General features: G+C 38.6%; 1 protein-coding gene across 1 annotated transcript in view; it reads right to left on the bottom strand.

Annotated features, from left to right (window-relative positions):
• The window catches only part of LOC122531284, a 54727-nt gene extending 32008 nt beyond the window's left edge, over positions 1–22719 (bottom strand). The window contains exons 1-4 of the mRNA XM_043659089.1: positions 22613–22719; positions 22062–22066; positions 19517–19736; positions 11794–11891 (exon numbers count right to left, since the gene is read on the bottom strand). Coding sequence (XP_043515024.1) covers positions 11794–11891; positions 19517–19736; positions 22062–22066; positions 22613–22719 — 430 coding nt within the window. The remainder of the gene's footprint in view (positions 1–11793; positions 11892–19516; positions 19737–22061; positions 22067–22612) is intronic.
• Positions 22720–24003: the final 1284 nt, after the last annotated feature.

Here is a 24003-nt window from a genome sequence, read left to right as displayed (position 1 = left end):
TTTTATTCTTATATTTATATTTATTCTTTATTTTTATTCTATTCTTCTATTCTTATATTTATATTTATTCTTTATTTTTATTCTATTCTTCTATTCTTATATTTATATTTATTCTTTATTTTTATTCTATTCTTCTATTCTTATATTTATATTTATTCTTTATTTTTATTCTATTCTTCTATTCTTATATTTATATTTATTCTTTATTTTTATTCTATTCTTCTATTCTTATATTTATATTTATTCTTTATTTTTATTCTACTCTTCTATTCTTATATTTATATTTTTGTTCTTCAAGAATATTTTCAGATTTATTAATTAATTCAATTCAATTCTTCAAGAATATTCCAAAATTTCGTACAATAAAATTATCCCTATATCACGTTATCCAAGAATATCCAATATAAAGACACAAATTTCTTTCCACGTAGATAAAGTTTTATCCCATCATTTTCATCTACTGGGAGCGATTCAAATTCGATCGAAATTCAATTCAATTCAAACTTCGAGATAGCGTAATCAATCTTGAAATCTTGAAAGAAAGTTCAGGATATTTCTCGTATCTACAAAGTTGCTCGACTCATTTTTCAATTGAGAAATTCTTTCAAACCAGCAACGACGTTATAAGATCGGCGCGGTGGAGATCAAAGATGAAGATGAAGATCATCCCCGGGTAGGTTTAATCACGCGCGCGCGCATGTGTGTGTGTGTGTGTGTGTGTGTGTGTGAGGCACAAGTAGACGGATGCTGCTCGCGAAATCAGCTCGAACGTCACCGGAAGTGGCTTGCGAGTGAAGAGAGGATGGCGGCAAGGAAGTGGCGGCGGTTTTAGCTGATAGCAGAGAGAGCGTTAAAGGCTACCAGCCGGATGTGTGAATGACGAGCAAGGTAGCAACCATAGCGATCGTTGCTAATCTTGTTAACCCTTCAGGCCGTTCACATTTCCTCGCCTCTCCTCTTGTTTTCCACTCACTCATCGAACCAGCCAGCCAGCCAGCCAGCCAACTCGTCGAATTACCGCCACGATAATTTCCCTTTGGTCCGATTGGCTGCTCAGTCGATTCGACGTACGCGTTCGTCTTTATTCTCTTGATCGTTTGCTTCGTTCCGAATCTGATCCCGCGACTGTGCGATTATCCGGAGTATTTTCCAAGTCCTCCGCGACATTACCAGTTTACGATCGCGTGAAAAATCTTTACGATCATTCGAGAAGAAAGATGAGGGGTGGTTTCAGACGATCAACTGAAATTTTTCGTTCTCTCGAGTAGAAGCGGAGAAATTTTTCAATCGAAGGAAAGTTTTCATCGCTGCCAGGAGAGATCTCTTTCCTAATAGTGGCGTAATAGCAACTTCGTTTGCAACGGGGCAGTCAAAAATTTTTCGTAATTCTCTCGAGAGTTTTGCCAGACAATTGCCTCGGTCGCTTGACTTTTCGTTTAACGAAATTCTAACCAACTCCTTTACAAGAACTTTATTAATAAACGTCAACGAGAGTGCCTCGATGAGACGCGAAGTACCATTCATGATCAATCTGTATGAAAGTCTCGCGGTACACTAGAGCTGGAAAAAGAGAAAAAAAAAAGAGAGAAAGAGAGAAAAAGCAAGCAAGGAACTGCAATCGAGGGAACGCAACGTGGCAGCCTTCAATCAGAAATCCATCAGCTATTCATGATGAGCCACGCTCGGTCGATCATCGCGTAAAAACAAACGAATCTTACGGCCTATCTTGAAATCGAGCGAAACAGGTCGAAAGAGGATTATAAAACGCTATGATGTAAAGCTAATATAAAGGGAATAAAAACAGGAAAAAGAAGAAAGAGAGAGAGGAGGGGGGGGGGGGGAGAAACGCTCGATTCCTTGCGATCTTTTCCTTTTTTCCATCGGAATCTCAACGTCCTGTACTCACGTCATTCTAAAATGCTTGTAGTCTAATTAATCTGTCAAACACAGCCGATCGTATCGGACCTCGGGGATCGTAGAAACGTCAAAGAGCTTGTCAAATCTCCGCGGTAACGTACCATCGATGGCGTCGAGACGTTTCCAAGGCCAGGCAGGAAAATACCCAAAGAAAACATGTCTCGTTCTGTCGAGAAACGATTTTCTTTTTTTTTTCTTTTTTTTTGACAATATTCGCGTTTTTCCTTTGCTTGTTTTTCCTTTGCTTGTTTAAAAGCAATGGAAATCGACGAAAATCGTGCTTCTCTCTCGCTTTGACAATAAAATTAATTGAAATTAAGGTGTAAAACTGCAGAGTATGATCTCTACACTTTACGAGTCTGTGAAAAGTGCATCGTTTATAAATTTCTACGGGAAACTACGAGTCGGTTAGTTCGAGCTAGTTCTAGCGTTGGCCTGATGTATCATGTTAATTTTCGTCGGAGGCAAGTTTCGTTAGTCTTTGGAAGATGGACGAACTCTGTGAATTTCTCTGTTGGAGAAAAGGCGGCCATTTTTTTTATGGAAAAGTGCCATTCCTTCGAAGATCGAAACTTTACAATCGCTGAAAATCGCCTGATCCTGCCGTACTTCCAAGATCCTGCCGATCTTCTGGATCACTCAAAGTTCTAGTTTCTAGTTTCCTGCTTTATATTAATTACTTTCCGAGTACTACCACACGCCTATCAAGCGTAGACGAACTTCGAGGTAATCTCTGAATCATCGATGCCACCGTCACACGGTTCCTAGATCGACATTCACTTAAGCACCAACTGTGCCCAACGCAGCTTAACTTAAGTGATCCGATGAGAACCGCGTGCATTATACATGACGAAGCTCTCGGCACAGCGCAAATTCGAGGGAAATGAGAAGTAAACAGTTTTTACAGAGTATTTTGTACCGCGACGCTTAATTTCGCGGAAATTTTGATCGAAATGAAAAGATAAAAAAAAAAACAAAAAAAGAACACGCAGCAATTTCTAGTCATTACATCAATTAAACGATCGATTTCCGAATATTTTATACAAGTATCAAGCTCCAGATCGATTGATCTTCTCACAGCGTTTGAATTTTACGTCGATTTAATTACTTTGTTTCAACGTAACTAAATCATTCAATTAATTCAGATAAAAATGACTTGAAGAGGAGATTGCCGGAGAATGAAGATTCGGATCATTTGAAGTTAATTTTACGGAAGGATACTTTTATGTTCCATGATACTGTTATTTTCTTTGAAGAATTTCACATAAATATAAGCGGCGATTGTCTCTCTAGCAGAATTGCAATTTTGAAACCAGGTTTTTATTTATTCTTTATCCTCGCTATTTAGGGAAAGTCAATATTTCTTAAAAATTTGTTCAAAATATTTATTTACAATTTCGTAAAATAAATAAGAGTAACTTTCTTCTTTATCTTAGTTGTAAAATTTTTCAAACTGTTTCCACAAAATCACGTTTGTTGCTACCTGTCTGACTCTTTTTTTTTTTTTTTAATATATATGTTTTTCAGACATGAAATATTATGAAGCAAATATCGCGAACATAGGCACGTCCGAATTTTCGTCCGAATATCGACAAGTAAAAGCAACATTGAAAGTAATTTATTTTTAGTACGAAATCGAATGTAAATAACGATATACGCGCGTGCGCCTCGAATAAAATTATTTATGACAAAACGAACTCAGTTGGTAATATAATGTTGATTAACTGCCCGTTCGTTGAATCAACAATTAAATCTTCATTTCCCATCCTATGATAATGGAATATTTTTAACGTAGTTCTATTTGCATAGTGTTAATTAAAATCCTTCAGAATGTCGCCGGTGTGTCGTGCAAAAGCGAGAAATCTGTCGCTGTGAATAGCGCTATTTAAGGACTGATACTAAAACGATTCGAGTTTACGTGTCACGAGTGACTGAAAATCCTCATTGGACGACGTTTGAATGGAATCCATTATGTTTCGTTATAATGGGGAAAAGAAACTGTATAATTCGCGTCCATTTCTCAATAAAATGCTGCCCGCGCGCGAAACATTGGTGAATATTTGATCGATACGCAATCCACTCGGCGAGTGTTCGTTAAATAAATAGGCGACACCGTGCATCGTTTCATGCCCCCTCGACTGATATAAATTACGGCTGCTTCGATTGTCGCGAGATTCGTTCTACATCCCGAGCCTGTTATCGCACGATCGAATCGTCATAAAATTGAACCGGTGAATTTTTCTCTCTCGTTAATTAATAATTTTTCTTAAAAAAGGAAAAGACGAAACAGAGCAGAGTTGAGGAATTGCAAACTAAAATTAGAGTGTGGCGTGTGTGTTGAGAAAATTATTGAGAAGACAGACTGTATACAAATTTTATTTTATTCAAGAGCTAATACTGGTTTAATCTGTAGTATAATCTCCATCGTTATTGACAATCTCCTCTAGGAACAAACTTTCTACTCCCTTTTTATAAAATGAGGGTGATCTAGAAGCAAAATATTAAATAAATGTTTATTAAATTTTGAAAAATAAAACATTACTCATGGCACTACCTAATAATTTCAAGTTAATTATCGTGTAATGCAATTGAATATTAAGTTTTGCAGCGATATCGTGTTTTTAATCAACGTCGGCAAAGTCTGCCAGAGATATTGCGATTAAAATCGATGTTCTAATCTTCATCCGCGCCGAGATCCACGACGAATCGCGTAGAATCCGTTTCCCTGGAAGAGTAAATCCCATTAGTCCCCTCCCGGTTTAATTTCCATGTGGTTCCCGACGTTAATTCGAATTTGCATAGCCGTTTGCCCAAAAGACACGTGACGCGAAGCGTACTAAAATCGATCTGAGAAAAACACGTTAGCTGAGTTTAATGCCACGCTTCTACGACGTTTCTACGAACGAACGAACCGATCAATTGATAATATTGTTGATTTAACAATGAACCTTTCCATGAAACTATTGGCGAACGAAATGTAAAACTTGAAACAGCGAAGTTAAAGTTTACAGTGGAATTTTCACGAGAAATCACATAAATCTTCAAAAACGTGTCGTTGCGAATGTGCAGTATTTCTATTTTCGTGCACAAAATTAACAATTTCGATCATTTCGGTAATTCTGGTGTCTAGCGTTGTCCTACAGAAGTCTCTGTTAAATAACGAGTAAGAAATTATTTGTGACTCTAACTGAAGAAAAATGGAATATATTCGTAACTTTAGGGCATCAAGATTGTTTCTACACGTTTACTTGACATTTTCATAGCGCTTTTTTTGCTCATTTTTGCAAAGTTTAATGCGTTAACATCTCGCGTGATTAAACGCTCGCTCGACAGGAGAAAGTTTATAATACAATTTTACGAGAAATTACTTAAATCTCCAAAAGTGCGAATGTACAAAATTTCTACTTTCCATATACAAAATTAACAATTTTCGATCATTTCGGTAATTCTGGTGTCTAGTTTTATCCTACAGAAATTTCAAAATTGTATCTGTCGAATATTTAGTAAAAAGTTGTTTGTGAATCTGTTGGAGAGAAAAGAAATATATTTGTAACTTTAAGGCATCAATATTGTTTCTACACGTTTACTTGACATTTTCATAGCGCTTTTTCGCTCATTTTTGCAAAGTTTAATGCGTTAACATCTCGCGTGATTAAACGCTCGCTCGACACTAGGAGAAAGTTTATAATACAATTTTACGAGAAATTACTTAAATCTCCAAAAGTGCGAATGTACAAAATTAACAATTTCCATCATTTCGGTAATTCTTGTGTTGGCATACAGAAGTCTCAAAATTGTATCTGTCGAATATTTAGTAAAAAGTTGTTTGTGAATCTGTTGGAGAGAAAAGAAATATATTTGTAACTTTAAGGCATCAATATTGTTTCTACACGTTTACTTGACATTTTCGCAGCGCTTTTTCACCCATTTTTGCAAAGTTTAATGCGTTAACATCTCGCGTATTCATGCTCGCGTAATTAAACACTCGCTCAACACTAAGAGAACTTTGCAATACCATTTTACAAGAAATTACTTAAATCTCCAAAAGTGCGTCGTTGCGAATGTAAAATTTCTACTTTTCGTACACAGAATCAACAATTTTTGATCGTTTCGGTAATTCCGGTGTGTAGTGTTGTCCTACAGAAGTCTGAAAATTGTATCTGTCGAATAATTAGTAAAAAATTATTTGTGAATCCGTTGGAGAGAAAAGGAATATATTTTCTACAATTTTAGAATATCGTTTCTCGACATATTTGCAATATTCCTCCTCTCGGGCTGACTCGCTCGCCCGGCAAAGTTTCACGTGTTTACATCTCGCGACTTGGCAGTTTATACACTCGCTTATCATCGACATTCAACTGGCGTGTGGTAAAATGTATATACAATATACGCGAGGCGATATGAACGCAGTTTACATCGTTGTCTCCGCGAGACAAGGTGCAAGTTACGTATACAGGACGTATAGGCGTCCAAGGCGAGCAAAGATAACTGAGATAGTTTGACAATTCTACGACCGGTTTAACAATACGTCTTTAACCGGGCTGAAAGGATTCGTTCGTGAAAATTAACGGGTTCGTCTGTGATTATCTATCTTTTGTATCTTTCGTATTTCGAGGAGACAGGCTTCCCAATGTATGTACGTTTCGAACGACAGATTCGTTTTTCGTTGATAGATTCACGGGACTTTCGGCAAGCATCGATAAACGCTACGTAAACGATAAAATGCTTTGACGTTTGGCTGTACTTGCGAGTCAGAATTCAACTACAACTTTTACAACGTTATTGTATAACGCTGAGAAAAAAATTTTCAACGAGTAGTCATCGTTCACTGGACGAGATCTTCGAAGTGATACTCGGCTCTGCTCCAAATGCATTCGTTTACCAAACATTGAATATTTATAATACTCTGCAAAGACTATAGATGTTATTAGAAAACACTCTACAAGTATTACAGATAGTATTTATCCGAATAGATTCCCAAATGTGAAAACATTGGGAAAACAATCATTTAAATCACGAAATATTGAAACTCTTCGAGAAGCAATTGTTAACTATATCCTGTATACGGAACACTACGATGTTGATCGTTTCTGAAACAATTCTCAAGTGATCGCATGATCATGTCACAGTTGGGTTACATATCAAAGCTGTTACTTAAAAAAAAAAGAAAATAAAATGGTTTTACCTTTCGTTCGCTCGACGAGATACAATTTTCCTTTATATATTCGTCTTCGAGAAGACATCAGAATATAATTACCCGTAAGTCTTAATTCGAAGTTGACGGCAATTCAATCTGAAAATAATACTCAGCGCGGCGAGAGAGAGAAGCTCGGTGAGAAAATGAAACGAAAGCGGAAAAGGGAGAGAAAAATACGCGGAGGAAAATTCGGGAGGTAATTCTCGGATTTCTCCGGGCCGGGTTATGGATCCAATGTGATCACCGGCAGAACGTGCTCCTGCTCCAAGTTAATTAACTCGGCAGCTTGTTAATCTCGCGTTGTTCCAACAGGCGGAACCTTTCAATTACAAACGGCCCGCGAAATTCGAGACAACGGCGTGTGGACGTTGAGCGCGGTGGGCCGCATCGGCGGATCGATACGCGCGATCGACCGGACGCGTGCCTGTTGCTCTCGATCTCTCGAAACCTCGCCTTTGTCGGCGAGCTCCCGCGTTTTCGAAAACGCACGCTCGAATTTCCACCAGCGAGACTTCCCACGGACGCGAAATTGTTATTCGGATGAAAACGCCGGTTATTAACGAAACGGGAGGGTGCGGACGATTGGCTGCGGTTGAATTACGAGATAATCGCCCGACGGAGCACGATCATTTTCCATTCTCGCCGTTCTCTGACAATTTTCGGAATTAACGCGCCTCCCGTTGCCGACCACGACGATACAATTTGCCTCGTCGATCTGCGAGGCGTTCTTCTTTCATCTTTTACGATCTTCTTGGCGCCGTTAACTGATTGCGGACCGTAACGAGTGACCAAAATCGTATACAATAATTCGTCGCTTTCTCATTGAACTACCGTCGGTACGGTATCGCTGGATAGAAACGATCGAGAAGCAATAAATGTATTATTTGTTTAAATGTATGATTAAAATTGAGAGAATATTGCAAGTTTTGGAACAGAAGATTCTCGACGTGCGTGGCATCCATTCCAGCGCAAGACCTGCGGTTAAGCATTTTCCCTCGACCATTTTTCTGAATTTTGCTCGTTTTTCTCTTCTTTCTTTTCTATCGTGTCTTTCGGGAGTTTCAATACCCCAACAAATGACTTACTCGTAAAATGAATGTTTTATTCATCATTCATTCGCGCATCATCGCAATTTTGTGTGCTTCTGCAAACAGCGAGCACATAAGCAGACGGGAGGAATTTTTTTCTAACCACTTGTCTTATTCTGTGTAGTAAAGAAAGTAGTAAATTTAATTCACATTGAAGTGGAAACATGAAACGCAAAGGATTCTCGGATCTTCCAGAGAACTGTAATCCCTGCTACCTGAAGACCATAAATGACGCTCATTTGTCAAAAGTAAAGACGGAGATCAAGTGGATTCTGCGAACTATCGGACAAACTGCAGCGCTTTTGAATAAACGTCGAATTGTACAAGTGTATAATTCTGTGATTGTGTATTCTTTGCACGTACGAGGAAGCTTTTGCAATGCTGTTCGCGGAAAGTATCAGCTCGAGCGTTTCTCAGCTAAAAATTGGAAACTCTTCGGAATTGAACTAGCGTCCGTCGTTTCTTTCCGAGCGCTTCAGTGTTTTTTTTACGCGAGCTCATCGAAACGAGACGTTCAAATTTTACAAGATCGTTCCGGAAAACGGTTCCACGGTTCCACGGTTCCCTCACAGGCCACTAAAAACCCTGAGAAGCAGTAAAAACGTTTCTTCGTTCGCGAATCGTGCGGACACCTTCGATAGGTAATTCGAAAGCGATGGCAAGAAACCAAAACTGTACGCAATTCCGACTCGCAAAAAAATTTAATTCATAAATCTTTCTCCCTTTTTTCCTTCATTATTTGAAGTCGCATCAACCACTTGGATTATTGGCGACTTGGAACTAAATCGTACAGTTTACCATAAAGATTTATTATCAATCTTAGAGTTTATTATAAAAGTCTAGGTTATATAGTTAGATTATATAGTATAGTATAGTAGGTCTAGGTTATATAGTTAGGTTATACAAGATTATATAGTTAGTTTTTTTTCTTTTCGTTTTATTTAAGCTTTGGAAACTTCATTTAGTTACAGCTACATCAGTGCAAAATATAAAGAATAGAAATAGAGAAAATATAATATAAAGAATATAAATAGAAAGAATATAATATAAAGAATATAAATAGAGAAAATATAAAGAATATAAACTTTACATATTAAGGCTACAGTCTTCAAGGAAAAACGTGTGGACGCAGTAGCAGACCGGGATATTCGATTTAGCAACTAGTAGTTGACTTTCAGAGGTAAGAAAAATTTATATTTTCTGAGGTTCTTGATAAGTTTAGTCCTTTGAAGATACAGTTAGTTTTAAGACCGATTCTTTGTCCTTTAGGTCGTCATTCAGAGAGGAATGAACTCACGTTCATGTTTCCTGCACTGGGCAATAATATATTCCATCGTCAATCGGATTTTGCACGAATCACAAATTGAAGGATCATCTTTATCGAGGAGATTACCGGTGGGTGAGTTATAATCCTTGGTGTTACAACTTGTTAATTGTCGTTTATTGTTAATTCATAAATCGTCACTCGAAAATATTCAGAAATAAAATCACTTATCGCCTGTTGTAAGTTGCGCTTTCGTCACGATCGCAAAAAAGAAAAAAAAAAAAGAAAGAAAAGATTTAACACCGTAGAGATGAAATATAGAATGTTCGTTTTTTCCTAGTCTAACTGCAATTAGCGTGGACCATTTTTTTTTTCTAACACATTCCCCCCTCAGGAAGATATTAAAAGCACTCTCGGAACGTTTCATATTCGGAAATATTCCCAAGAGGCTTAAAAGCACCGTCATATCTCCGGGTCTTTGCAATCTCTGCAGTTGCACCGTCTCGCTCTCATACCTAATTCCATTTATTTACGAGGTTTCCTAGCGTGAAACCGTCTTGATGAGCAAATCAGCTTGCAGATCCTCGCCTTTGATACTCGGCAAGGCGCAGACGGCCCCGGAAATCGATGAATCACTCCTCGCGAATTTGAATTTTATATAAAGTAATTAAACGTTCATGCCCATATTTACTCTGTGTTAACAAGGGTTGCCTCGATTTTCGTAGCGGGGACGCTTTTAACGGTGCCGCCCCGCACCGGCAGAATCAGATTCATGGGGCCGATTAATATTCATCGTTTCATCGGTTATTTTCCGTGCGACGTTTCGAAAAATCGTTGACGAAATCGTACGAAATTGCCCGACACTCTCCTCCAAGTTTTAACTTTCTCGCGGATCTCTTAACATTTCGAACGCAGCTGCCTTTGTAGATTTTCATCCGCGCTTGCAACTTGATTTAATTAATACTGTCTCGTTACCGTAATTACGTTAATCGAAAATTTCTAATTGGACGGCGAGAGTCTTCGTTCCGATTGTTCGGCAGACACGGGAATTGGAGCGGGATCTTTTGAAAATTCGTTTCGCGTCCGATCGAACTCTTTTGTTCCGCGGTGAGCGCGATTCTTGGCTCGTGAAATCTCGAAGAATAAGACACGATCGAAGTTGGAAAGTTCTCGATCGCGCTGCGAGCGTGAAACATTACAGGGAAACTTTCTTTTCTTTTGTTTTTTTTTTTTGTTTCGAGAAATAACCGATGAACATCGGAAAGTGGAAATAAAATGCAAAAGAGAGAGAGAGAGAGAGAGAGAGAGAGAGAGAGAGAGAGAGAGAGAGAGAGAGAGAGAGAATATTTTAATGGAAGCACGAAGTGTGTAATTAAGAGCATTTTAATCATAATTAAAAGTATCGAGGTTGGTGGTTCGAATTCGTTATTAAAAATATTCCACATCATGATTTCACATCCGTTGGTTTATCATCACGTAATTTATCGTAAATCGTTCCGACGTTTATGCACGTTTATAATATTTTTAATCACATTATTTAATTATAATAAAATTTATCGAATATTTAAATAATGAAATTTCAATTTCATTCCGTCTCTCTACAAATACCAATTAAAATATGAATGAAATCTATTATTGACAGGCGATAAAACGAATTTCCGCGGGCTGTATGAAAGTAACGAGATTAAAGATTTTAATTATATTTCGGGCTTCGAAATTTTATTATATAAATACATACACGCACACAGAATACGGTCGGACGCCGCTGTTAGAGTTTCCCATTTTTATTTGAAACATTGACAGATTGTACGAAGAACCTTTAGAATATACTCCCCGACAAAAAAAAAATAAAAAAATAAAAATATCCAACTGAGTTTCTGTTACGAGCTGTTCAATTTCAGGATTGAATTCGTACCGGATTAGACGAACCTGTCTAATCGATTCTTTTTATTTGAATTACCCATTACCGCTGCTCGTGAAATTCGAGCGAACGAAGCTTCAGTGAAAATCAAGAGTCCCCCTCTTCCCTCTATCTTCTAAATTTGAATTTTCATTTTGTTCTTATTTATATTTCATTGACGGAGCGTCCAATCAATACGTAATACAACTTTTCCCAAAATCGTTAGAAATTCCATTTTCGGACGCGTATGGTGAAATATTTAAAAGTTACGATCGCAATTTAATGAAGACTCACAGACGAGAATATTAAACGAGTGCAAATTGTGTGTATCGGAATGCCGGCGTTTCGATTCATTTGCAATTGTATCAACTGTTAAAATATACGACACAAAGGGCAGCATGCCGTGCAATTTATATGTGAAACTCACCGTTAATAACATGCACGTTGACACTGGCCCTCTCCGCTACAGTGGGCACGCAACTGTAATTCCCAGAGTCGCCTAGCTTTGCATGGGTGATCCTCAATCTGCGATCAGAACGAAAGAACGCTCGCATTAGACAAAATATTGCTACTTGTTATCCGACTTCTCCGTATTGCGGATTAATTTATTACAATCGTGCGATACACTGTGAAATTAATTGCCAGAAACTCTTTGCTTCCTCCTTCGACTCGCGCGTTGCGAGTTTTCATCTTGATACACGTTACTTTCGCCACGCGCGAGTGAAATATATATATATATATATATATATACGTTTTTTGTACAATCAACGCATACATACGTCACAATGTAGCAACAGATTTTTTTTCTTCGCAGCAGGAAACAGTGGAAAATTTCAAATTTCAAATTTTTCGCAGATAAAATAAACGTTGAACAAATGTGAACGAAAAATATCCTGCAACATTTCTGTTGAAAGGTACATTCAGATCGAGTGATGAAATTAACATTATAGTTAAGCATTTAATTTCAAAGTACTATTCCCGACGGTCCCGATCTGCCAATCCTGTTGGTAACTGCAAACGTTGAATAAATGAAAACGAAAAATACTTCTGCAAACATTTCTGTTGAAAGCACATTCAGATCGAATTAGTGAATTAGCACAGTCGCTTGATCTGACTGTCACTCGCGTCCAATCCGATCACACGCCCCCCTAACACGCAAAAACATGTCAGACGCATAAATTTCACGGAGCAATCGCATATGAATGATAGAAATGGCTTTAATTTCGCGAGTGGTTATCGGTACGCGGTTCCGGCGAATGCATGAAATAATTCATGACGAAATTAACAATGAAGCATCGATGATCTAACGGCTATTAATTGCCGATTAATAGCGCTTGCGGTACGATGAAATCTCCCCCGCCCACTTCTGATCGAGCGCCCCCCCCCCCTCTCCCTTCGATACGAAAAATACACGCGTTTCGCGATTCAGTTCCATCGGCCGTTCATCATTTGAAACTTTAATTACTTCACGGTTTAATTCATTAATACCGACTGCCGTAATTACTGTTAAAAGCCACAGGCTGAGTACCGGGTTTCCGGCCGAGCCACGAATAAATCCTGAATAAAATACAGGCGCCTTCCTGCTTCTAAATGATAAAAGAAACCTCGGCGCTTCTGACTTCTATTGTGAATAATTTCGAACACTTTGATCGTTTTCTTTCTTTCTTGTTCTTTTTCTAAATTTTTCGAGAGTTCGAAATAACGAATTTATTTGACTTGTCCGTGGAAATGTTGTACGTCGCGATATGTCGCAAGTTTTCAGACTTACACGGCTGCATTTGAACGATTCTTTGTGAATTTTTTTCTCCGATCGAGGTACGAATGTAAACGCGAGACAATAAACGAATGGCAGCAAGAGGATTCAGCTGACTAGGTACGAAGTTTGGATTTGGCGCGAGCAGGCAACAATAAAAATAAACATCGTCGGATACATCGTTGTCAGACACAGCGGATGTGTCACGTGTCATAGACAAACGCCGTAAAATAAATCCAACGATCCTGTTCGCCTAAAGCGTATTATCCCGGTGGCAGCGTTGTACATCATTCTTCTCAGCCCCGTAATAATGGCCGCCAAATACTTCCCTCCTAGGACGCAACATAATGCCTGGTACACATTGACGTTAAGGGAGCTGCGCGCCGGTTCTAAGTAAAATAAATCGTCCTTTTGGGAGGAATATTGTAGCTCAGTCACGGAAAGTGTACTTTCGTATTTTTGTATCTAGCTGCGGCTAATAGCCATTGATAACTTCCGTCGCGGATAGGTCGGAAAGTGTTATCAACTGTTGGTAACATTTGACCGACGACAAACGTCGTGAAATTGTTCAGAATAATTTATTAGTCGTCGAGTTGATAAAAGCTAACTCTGCGTGAGTGTTTTGTTAAAAAAATTATCTGCAAACTTTGATCGAACAAGGCAACTGGTAGAGCAACGTGTCGTGTCTGACGAATCGTGATTTAATTAATACCTGTCGAACTCGATCAAGAATTTATTTCATTTTTCGTTGGATATCGGAGGATCTCCTATAATTCACGCTAGAAAAATTTACCCCCGGACATTCTATCCTCTGTCTTCATTATCGTTATTTTAACAACGCGTGTTGTTATAGCCAATATTTGCCGAAGTTAAAACGAACGTCGATCAATTATTTGAACGCGAATTTGCGAATAATTAATTCCACGCGCAAATGAATCTCATCAAAACGATGATATTAAAATCACACGAGTGATTTAAGCGATCAGTCGATACCTAGGAACGATAATATTTGAAAGTGAAATCAACGCGCGAAACTTGTGAGAACAAAAAAATCATCAAACGAAATGAAATTTCTTTTCAAATTACGATTCAAAAATACACGTCTGTCTCAAGCCTGAAATCTGAGGGCGAAACTTTCGCGCTGCGAAACGTAATCTAATGGAGTTTGCGACAAAGCGAGGATCGTTTTTCCGAACAATCTGAATCGGTGGAGCGGGAAACGACAGGAAATAACTCCGTGTCAGATGCACTGGCTAGTGTCGTAGCAGGACAGTGGGACTCGGCAAAGAAATTCCGGCAATTCGCTCCCAATAGATTATTGATTGATCATTTGCCCGCGGTAAGTTGTATTTTACTACTTAGCTTCGTGTTAGCGTAGCGTACGAACGTATCGCACCCGGATGGCTAATAACGATCGTTTAAGAGTTTACGTAACAGTGTCCCAGTTGCAGCCGTTGCTACGACTGAACACGCCTTGAGAAATAATTATTTTAATGCTCTCGACTGTGTGTGCCCGAGTCTTAATCAACTTCCCTCCCGCCTCCCCGCCGCCTCCCGGGTAATGGAAACGAATTATAAATGTAACGTGTATTAATTACATTATATATACGTATAATACAATTTTATTATATCATATAAAATAAAAAAAGTAATATTTGCATGTTATATTTTGATTCTAAATGAATTATTAACATTAATAATATAAATAGAATATAATTGTGGTTAAATAATTAATTAAATTAATATTTTATATATTATTATATATAACATATGTTATATATTATTATATTTCATATATTATTATTTATAATTTATTATATAATATTTTTAATAATATATATGTATTTAATATAATATAATTAATAATATATTATTATTTATAATTTATTATATATTTGTATTAAATATGTATATATGATAAAATTAATAAAAAATTCTATACAATTTAACGAAAATTAAATATTAAAAATTAAACTTCGTCGTCGAATTCTCACGATTTCTTTTTTGAACATTGCCGCGTGTGGAAATTTTCTTTGCGCGCCGCCGTGTCGCGTGTGTGATTCATTGGTCGATATCGGATAATTGATGGAACTTTTGTTAAACGAGCGAAACGTGTCCGAGGCTGGATGGACGTGCGAGTAAAGAAATATGTAGTTCAGGGTGTTACAGATATGAGAGTGCCTGAAGTCATGGTGTGAATGAAGAGCGCATGGCCATCGGGGGGTTTGGGCAAACGTGTCTGAGTGTCTCCTAGGAATGTCGCCTAGAAATGTCTGCATCGAGTACGGTAAAAGATAGGGAAATGGAGAGAGAGAGAGCGAGAGAGTGAAAAAGAGAGGAAGAGAAAAAGAGGAAGTTTTCAGTGAAAAGTTTATTGGATAGTTTGATCGAACTTACGTGGCGAGAGATAATCTAATCTATTATTACTCGTTATGTGCGTGTATGTAAAATCTGTTTGTCGAAACACTTTCGCAATATTATTCCCTCGATATTTTTGACACATATGCATTTGGTTAACAGTTGACTTTATACTAGAAATCGCTCTAGAAACGTGCACAAGTGGTAATTGATTAATTACAATGGGCAGAAAGGGAAACAAATGTTAAGATTGAAGATTGAATCTTGAAATTATCTGCGCTCGTGCTCGTTGAAGATGCGTGGAAGGATTGAACTTGAAAATTGGCTCGTGACATTTAGCTTGAACGTGTTACGAAAATAAAAACGGCACTCGACTGTTCAGTCATTAACGCGTTCGTTAAAATTGCAGCTTTCGGCTTGGAATAGTTTAACAACCAAGGGCCAGGCGGAAATTACGATCCCTCGTTTAAAAAATGAGGGGTGTAAAGGGATTACGACTGCCGTAAACTTTTCAAGAGGGAAAAATTAAAGAGGCAAGCGCGAAATAATGTTCGTTCTTGTAAAAATACTCGGATTATACGTGAAACGGTTCAAAATACCATTTCTTAAATTTACGAATTTACGCAAATATCATACGAGTGACATCCAAGTTAAATTTCACTTTTTAATTCTTTTTACGTAACGCAAATTCCCAAATTCTTTTCAATAAGAAGCCAACTATACTAAATTAATATACTTACTTGGAAATATACCATCATCATTGAGAATTTTGAAACTTTGTCCGTAAGAGAGGGATTTTAGAAACAATGTCGATCGTTTAACACTACAAATATCGACGATCAGATAAGAAAATAGCAAAAAAAAAAAAAAAAAATAGTAAATATATACTATTTTTACACCATCTTATAAAATAGTAAAAAAATAATGAATAATAACGGAAAATAGTAAATGTAATAATAAAACATACTTGCAAGTAAATATATTTACATATTTGCAAGTAAAGTATATACAACAGTAAAATGTAATGAAAGAAAATGGTAAAAAATGGGAAAAACTTTGCGCGAGAAAAATTTTTGTGCGAGAAATCGTCGAAATTTCTTACGTCCGTGAATAAATAAATAAATTGGTCAGATGTGGCGTTAAACGCGGGTCAAATAAAATTGGAGGAGCACGAAATATTTCCGCGACAGGTATCGCCGTGTAAGTGTATATCGAACCCGGACTGCCATCACTAATCATAACCTTTTCTCCGATCGCATATTCAGACCGTGCCTTGGCACGTTGTATGATATTCAGCCGGTCCTCGAATAGGATAGGAAACAGGGTACTCCTTTGTCAGGCAGCCCGTGCACCGTGAAGACGCATCGGGCATGCTCTGCATTTCTAGCTGGCCCTTGTCAGCCTCGGCTGGCGTTTCTATGTCGCGGGAATATTGCAGCCTGCAAATGGGCTGCGTCTGTTTTTGGACGTGATTGACGATTGTCAGGCCGGCGTTTCACGTCGACAAATTTACGAGCACCACCGCCCGCCCCTCCCCAGAGGCCTCTCGCAGCCTAATTTCTCAAGAACGAGAAATTCATTCCCCAGTGGCTTCTTCCTAGTTGCGTGCTCGACCCCTCTTACCACTTACTTGATTTGTCTCTCGAGACAAATCTCGGCATCGCGCGGATATCTGCTCTCGTTCGACTCTCGACCGCACGTTTTCGAGATCTCTCGGCGAAAGAATCGAAAGTTTGGGACGGTAGATGTGGAAATACAGCGCTTAACCCTTTCACTGCTAAAGGGTGTATATATACGCCCTCACACGTCTATCAATATATACGAATATACGTAAATATACGCCCTTCATGTTTTTCTTACTGTAACACTGTAACTGTTTTACCAATTGCTTCAACATGGAATTTATCGACCTATGTAACATAGCAACTGTACACCGATATTTCTTTCAATACTGTTCAGTCAGTTGTCTTCACATTGTGCAGTTTTCATTGTTGTTCAGAATTGTCTACACGGAATACTATGCATCAAATGGCAGGATAAGAGAGAAATCTGGATGTTGACCAGCTTGCATTACACTGATATGGTAGACACACATAGAAGGTTAATTACCGAACAAAATTACCGACACAAAAACCGACGTGAAGAGTTCAAGAATATAATCGTTTCATGGGAATTGTCGATAAGACTGATATCGCCATATTAGTACCCTTGAATCAATAAGAAAAAGTTACAAGTGGTACAAAAAATTTTTTTCTCATTTATTAGATGTAAGTATTTAGAACTCATATGTTTTGTATAAATATGTATCAAGTAAAGAATTACCTTTCGCGGAATTTCATTTAAAATTGATCCAACAAGTATTTGGAAAGTATCTACAAACTTCAAATATATATCAAGGGAAAAGGAATAGTGATAATCCATTACGTCTTATTGAAAGGCATTTTCCAATTAAATATTTTAATCCGGCTGCGAAAAGAAAGAATCAAGCGCGAAAGTGTGTGGTATGTACTAAATATAAAATCTGACGGGAAATTAGATATCTAATGCAAAGAATGCGAAGTAGGTTTATGCGTTGATCCATGCTTCAGAATATATCACACATTATTAAATCAATTATTAAATTGTCTCTACTATCTTTATTCGTTTATATTATTTTTGTTCTCATTGTGTTAAAATTGTCAAAATAAATTTGTTCCTCATTATCAATTTTGCATTTTTGTTCACGAATTATTATTGAAGGAATGTGCAAATTAAGTAAATTAAAAATAGCTTAGAAAACCACTTAAAATAGATCAGATGCTGGATATTTTTAATTTATTTGTAATTATGTATTTTTTCAACCTCTGAGAATAGTATCAAATCTCCAGATACTGTTTTGGTCAGTAGTCAGTGGACAATCAGTCGCAACACTTAACAGTAGAATATCGCGCCGTCTGTGCTGATTGTTCGCTCCGAAAGTGCGCCGCAGTGAAAAGGTTAAGAGAGTGAGATATTTTGCCGCCCCTTTTAAAGGAGAACGAAGTTAAAAATAAAGATAATGTTTACGTGAAATCTAGCTAATCTATTACATCTGAATTACGAATTCTGACGCGAACGATGCGGTATTAAAAATTGGTATTTGTTGGATAAATCCAGTTGAGCTCGTTTTTCGGAAATGGCAATAAATTGGCAATTGAGTGAGAATAGTTTCGCTTAAAAAGATTACTTTATATACGAAAGTGTTGAAATCTCCGTTAAATGGGAATATAATGAAAATTGAAATGTTTCATCAAGTTTTTTTACGGTTGATCGAAATATACAGCTCAAAATATCAATTGATATTCAGATTTTCACACTTCGAATCTCGAAACAATTAAAAGATACTAAAAAAAAAAACCGTGGAACAATTAAAAAAACACACACACGAGGGAAAATGTGTTAGTAACGCGAGAGAATGGCGGAGTTGCTATTGTACGTGGATGTTGTTGCCTCTCGCATGATGAATATACTTGTTTCGCTTTTGAAAGTTTCGGTGTAAGTGATTTAGTTTGCTCGTGTCGTGTAGTAACGTGTTGAATAATGTCTGTAGTTTCGATAAGTATATTTAGATGTACCGAGGGGGATTCGGCCCGTTGCAGCGTGTATGGTTGTTTTGTTCTAGTTTTGAGATTGAAAGCTTGTCCATGCTTGGTTTATGCGCTTAACCAGGTAATATGTTGACCAATAACTAATGTCGTTCCGTTCCGAGGGCGGGATTGGGATTGATTCTCCTATCGATGTTGTTTTAATTTTGAAACTAGCTGCATCCTCAATTTCTGCAGTATATTCTGATAATGATCGATGGTCTTGCGGAGTATAATTTCCGATATGGAGTTTGAATCTTTTCTTTTTTTTTTCGATTATTTCTTCCTGGCGGGCTGAAAATCAATAAAAATGGACTGGTCGTACCTTCTTCTGACAATAATAACAATTACGAAGGGAGATACTTCTTCCTCATTCCCATAATTTTCGCCACTAACGAATATATATCGATGCAAACCAGTGAATAAAAAAATGGCACCTTGACGTGAGGGCGTCGCTCCACTCGGTTTCGACGGTGATGCGTGGTTCGCCGTTTACGTCGTTCTCCGAGTGTGGAGACGTCACCACCGGCTTACTACCACGGAACCAAGCCACTGTGCCTAAATCGTGAGGTCCTTGAGACATGAGACAAGTGAGCGTGAGGAGACTGCCGGTTTTCACGTAGATATCCGGCGGGCCGCTTATTCTGGCTCGTGCCTCTGCGAACAAAAATTATTCCCTCCCATTAATCACTCGCCATTACACTCAGACATTATTGCCTAAGTCTTTCAATTCGAACATTTCCGAACGCGTTATTAACGCGATGGAAACTTCGAGAGTATGTAATAATCAGAACTGCGAATCATTATCACTTTAAAGCGCAAAATATAATATAATAAAGCGTGTTTACACCAATCCTTTGAGCGTTCGAAACGATACAGAAAATAATCAGCTTGCTTGCGTGTTGGAAGTTGGACAAAGGCGAATGAACTTTTCGACTTGTTACACGCTTCTCCCACAGTTCGGATGAATGTGTCAATAAAACACTCAAAGGGTTAATGTGTATTTCATATTTCACAGTGCTTATTAAAAATTAGTCGCTCTGTCAACACACGAGCGCGCGCACACCCACCCACCCACAGTTATTAATTATGAAATATTCGATCGTTGCACTGGGCCAATGTCGGTATCGCTCGTCAGCCGTGAATGTCGGTCACGCCTTAAATTTTCAGCGTCGTAACCTGCGCGGAGCGGTTGCGGCGGGGATGAAGCGATAAGAAGGGTTGGGACGTCGAGCCATCGCCGTCAAATAGTCGCTAAATGCCTGCTTTCCAGGCTGTGTCAATTTTAGAAAGGCTATTATCCGATATCCGATGCCGATAAATTATTCATATCGCGGGCGAATCGCGTCGTATGTATAAGCAGCGGGAGCCTCGGTTCAGCTATCCTGGGGATTCGGTTCGACCTACTTTCTGATTAGCACGCGAATGTTTCCTCGCCGGTGTGCATTTATAATGGCCCGCGCGAGTAATTACGCGCGAGTGAAATTGTCGCGAACGCAGAGGAGGGGCAGGTTTCGAAACTTCGAAACGCACCAGGCAACGTTAAATCGTGAATCGAAATTGCAGTCGTGTTGCTGCTCGTACGAAATTCTGCTTCTACGGGAATCAAACACGACTCTCGGGTATTCTCGCGGTTCTTTCGAATCTCGTTTCCACTCGCACGCGAGGATAAGTCTGACAAGTTTATCTATTTATCTACTGGGCTAGTGCCTTCTCTCCGCCAGAACGTTTAGTATGCCGAACGAACGTACGTACGTTGGAATTCCTGGTGAAAATATGAAATTCCATAAATATCTGTAATCCTCCAATAATAGTAAGATATCGCGTGGTAAGGTATCTGGCGCACGAACGAGCACAGACGGGGGTTATGAGGGAATAACCTAGCAGGTTCATCGATTGAACGTAGCCAAGATGCTCCCTCATTCATCATCGTGGCGACGAGGGTGCGAGCACGATGCTATCGCGCGCGCGGAACTCGCGATTACACGAATAATCCGGGCTGGCGTGTACGCGCGTATGTCTCCGGCCCACCGACTATCGGACAAAAGCGCCAGCCCGATAAAAAGATTTCGCCTCCCCCCCCCCCCCTCCCCTCCCGGATTTGCCGCGTGCGACTGGCCGAATAAATGTTTTCACTCTTCGGCTGTGTGATTTATTAGCGCCGTGTGTGCACGCACCGTTGCATCGGCGGCTGTTTTGAAACAAAAGGAACCTGGGGGCGCCCTCCTGTATTCTTTTTTTTTTCTCTTTTCTCTTTCCAGGCGCCTCTGTCCAAGTGTTGTTTAATTATCGTTCGGTATTTCATCTAACGCCGCGTCGTTACGAGCTTTCAGGCGACGCGCATTGTTCTCGTCGGCGAGCTATCGATCGGCGGTGAACGAAAATGTCTCTGCGTTATCGTTCGGGAGATTACTTTTTTTTTCATTCGAACTATCTGAAGACGAAGTTTGTTGACTTTCGTGCAAGTGAAGATCGGCGAATTTGTGTAATTTTGTTATTTGTTTCAACTGTTTTTTGTATTCAAAATTGTTGACATTTAAGAAAATGCTAAATTTCAGTGCCCGATAGACGAGATTCGAAAAAATAAACGTCCAATCCGATCCCGGCGGATTAAAGGATTATAAAATTTCTGAAAAACGAAACGAAACAAAAAACAAAAAAAAAAAAAAAAAAAGAAAAGGATAACAGCGATAAAAGCTTATCGGCGGGTCAACCAAATCACGCGCGAATATTTTCGACACGGCGCGGATTTCGGACAATATGCGCAAAACACCGCGAAATGCAAAAATCGTGGTATTAACGGGGGGGAATTTCATAGGTTGAAATTCAAAGTGAAAATTGATATCGTCGTCGTCGCCACGCGGTATGAAACAGCGTGAATCAGATGCCCGTTATTCTTGCACGAATTTGATATCTCAACAGTGACTAGACACATTCTTCTTCTGTTCGTTCGAAGTCATTGAACTGTTGCCTGATAGAAACCTTCGCTGGTCATGGTAAAATTGATGAGTGCTAAAAAGCCGAAAAAAAAAAAAAGGGAAGGACAAGAATAAACGTGGGAGTGGAAAAATGGTTAAAAAGATAGACGTATCGTTTACAGATAAAAAAGAGCTTACGTAAAAAAGTTCAACAACGATATATTTGAAAATATTCTTCGTTTGTCTCTGAGGAAGAAAAAAAAGAAGAAAAAAAGAGAGAGAGAGAGAGAGAGAGGCAGTTAAAAGCATGAAAGTTTAATAAAACGAATGTTTAAAATTATATTGGAAAATATTGCAAGCTCCGGGAAGAGGACACGAATAAAATGGGAAATAAAGGAAGAGAGATTATTAATTGCAAGAATTGCAATTAAAGACGAAACGTTGAAAAGACAAAGAATTTGAAAATACTGTAACGCTCTTTATTTGTCCGAAAGCCATTCGACACTTCAAAAGTGACAGAGGTGTGAAAGAATGTTGGTAAAAGTTTGCAGCAAAAAAAATATATATGTATATCTCGAGCAATATATTCCTTTTTAATCGACGTTGGTGTTCCACGCGATGTTCGCGCTCTTCAATCTTTCACCCTTTAAAATACCGATCGATGCCGTTCGTGTAAAAACGTAATGTCCATATTGGGACCAGGAAACGCGGCGCGATGCCATTTTTTCGCCCGGTAGGGGAGTGATCGATGGCGCGAAACACATTTTGTCACGTGTTTCATCGGTCTAGCTGCAGATCGTCTCGAATGATTATACCCCGTAAATGATGAGAACCATTAACAAGACGGACAAAACAAATCGTTCGATCGGACAGCTCGTCGAAACAACGTTTCTCGCGTGTTACGTCTACAGAGGAGGGGAAGATCGAGCATCAGCGAAATGAAAGTCTGTGCAAATAGTTCTCGAATTCTCTGCCTCTTCAATGGGATATTTTTTTTTTTTTTTTTTCAAATCGAATAATTGTACCTGCAGTAAAATGGAACAGTTGGAAAAAAGTTAAACTGTAGCTTGTTTGCTGCTGGAAGATATTGGCCGTTTCAGCGATATTCTGCACGAGTTCATAAAGACAAAACGACGCAACGCTGGCTGGATGTAAATTTACTTGCATTCATCTCTGCGGAAGATTGGCCACGCTAATCCTTCGATTATCGTCCGCTGAATATTTCAGAAGAAAAGCCTTGTCGCGAACCTTATCGTAATTTTCGAGACAATGAAGGCAATTTTAATAAAGCTCGCAGGGATCGCTGTAGGTGGTGGAAGAAGCGGCGAGAGAAATATCTTTTATTAGCATTTATGAGTAAATCTTTGATCTCACATTTTGTCTCGCAATCAGACATTGGAAAAAATTAGCTGCAAATGAAGATTGAAAAGTACTAGCATAAATTCTAAACAAAAAAAAAAANAAAATTTCTGTGAAAAGCTCCCAATTCATTTTCATCACTTAAAAAAAAAAAAAAAAAAAAAAAAAAAAAGAAAAATTGCCCCGAAATTTTACAAAAATAAGCGATTTTATTTGGAGCAAGGACTTTTAATGCGATCGAGGAAATCATACGTTTAAATTGAATTAAATACTGAAACTGTAAACGCGCGTTAATGCACCGATCGTCACGAACGAAAAGGAAAAGAAACGGGCTTGGTTTAGTCGAATGTAAATTACAAGATCCATCGATATGAAGGAAGGAGGACGATCCGAGAGGCGGAAGATTTTTCCCCACCGGTTTAATCTTCGCTTAATGCGCGTTTTTATGGGATCGCTCACGCTTAACTGATGTTCGAGAAGGATTAAGAGAGCGGAATCCTACGCGATCAGGCTCGCGAGATACGGCGCAGTTGCAGCCTGGCATTTCATTGAATGATTATCTCCGACCGATCGGTGAATAATCGCGTCGAATTTATTTCCGCGCTGAAATCAAGTCGATTTTACGATGAGAGATGCTAGAGAAGCGT

The sequence above is a fragment of the Frieseomelitta varia genome, unplaced genomic scaffold (assembly GCF_011392965.1).
Source record: "Frieseomelitta varia isolate USP_RPSP 00005682 unplaced genomic scaffold, Fvar_1.2 scaffold_382, whole genome shotgun sequence".
Lineage (NCBI taxonomy): Eukaryota > Metazoa > Arthropoda > Insecta > Hymenoptera > Apidae > Frieseomelitta > Frieseomelitta varia.
Note: the sequence above shows the minus strand (reverse complement) of the source record. Positions and strands in the feature narration are given on the sequence as shown.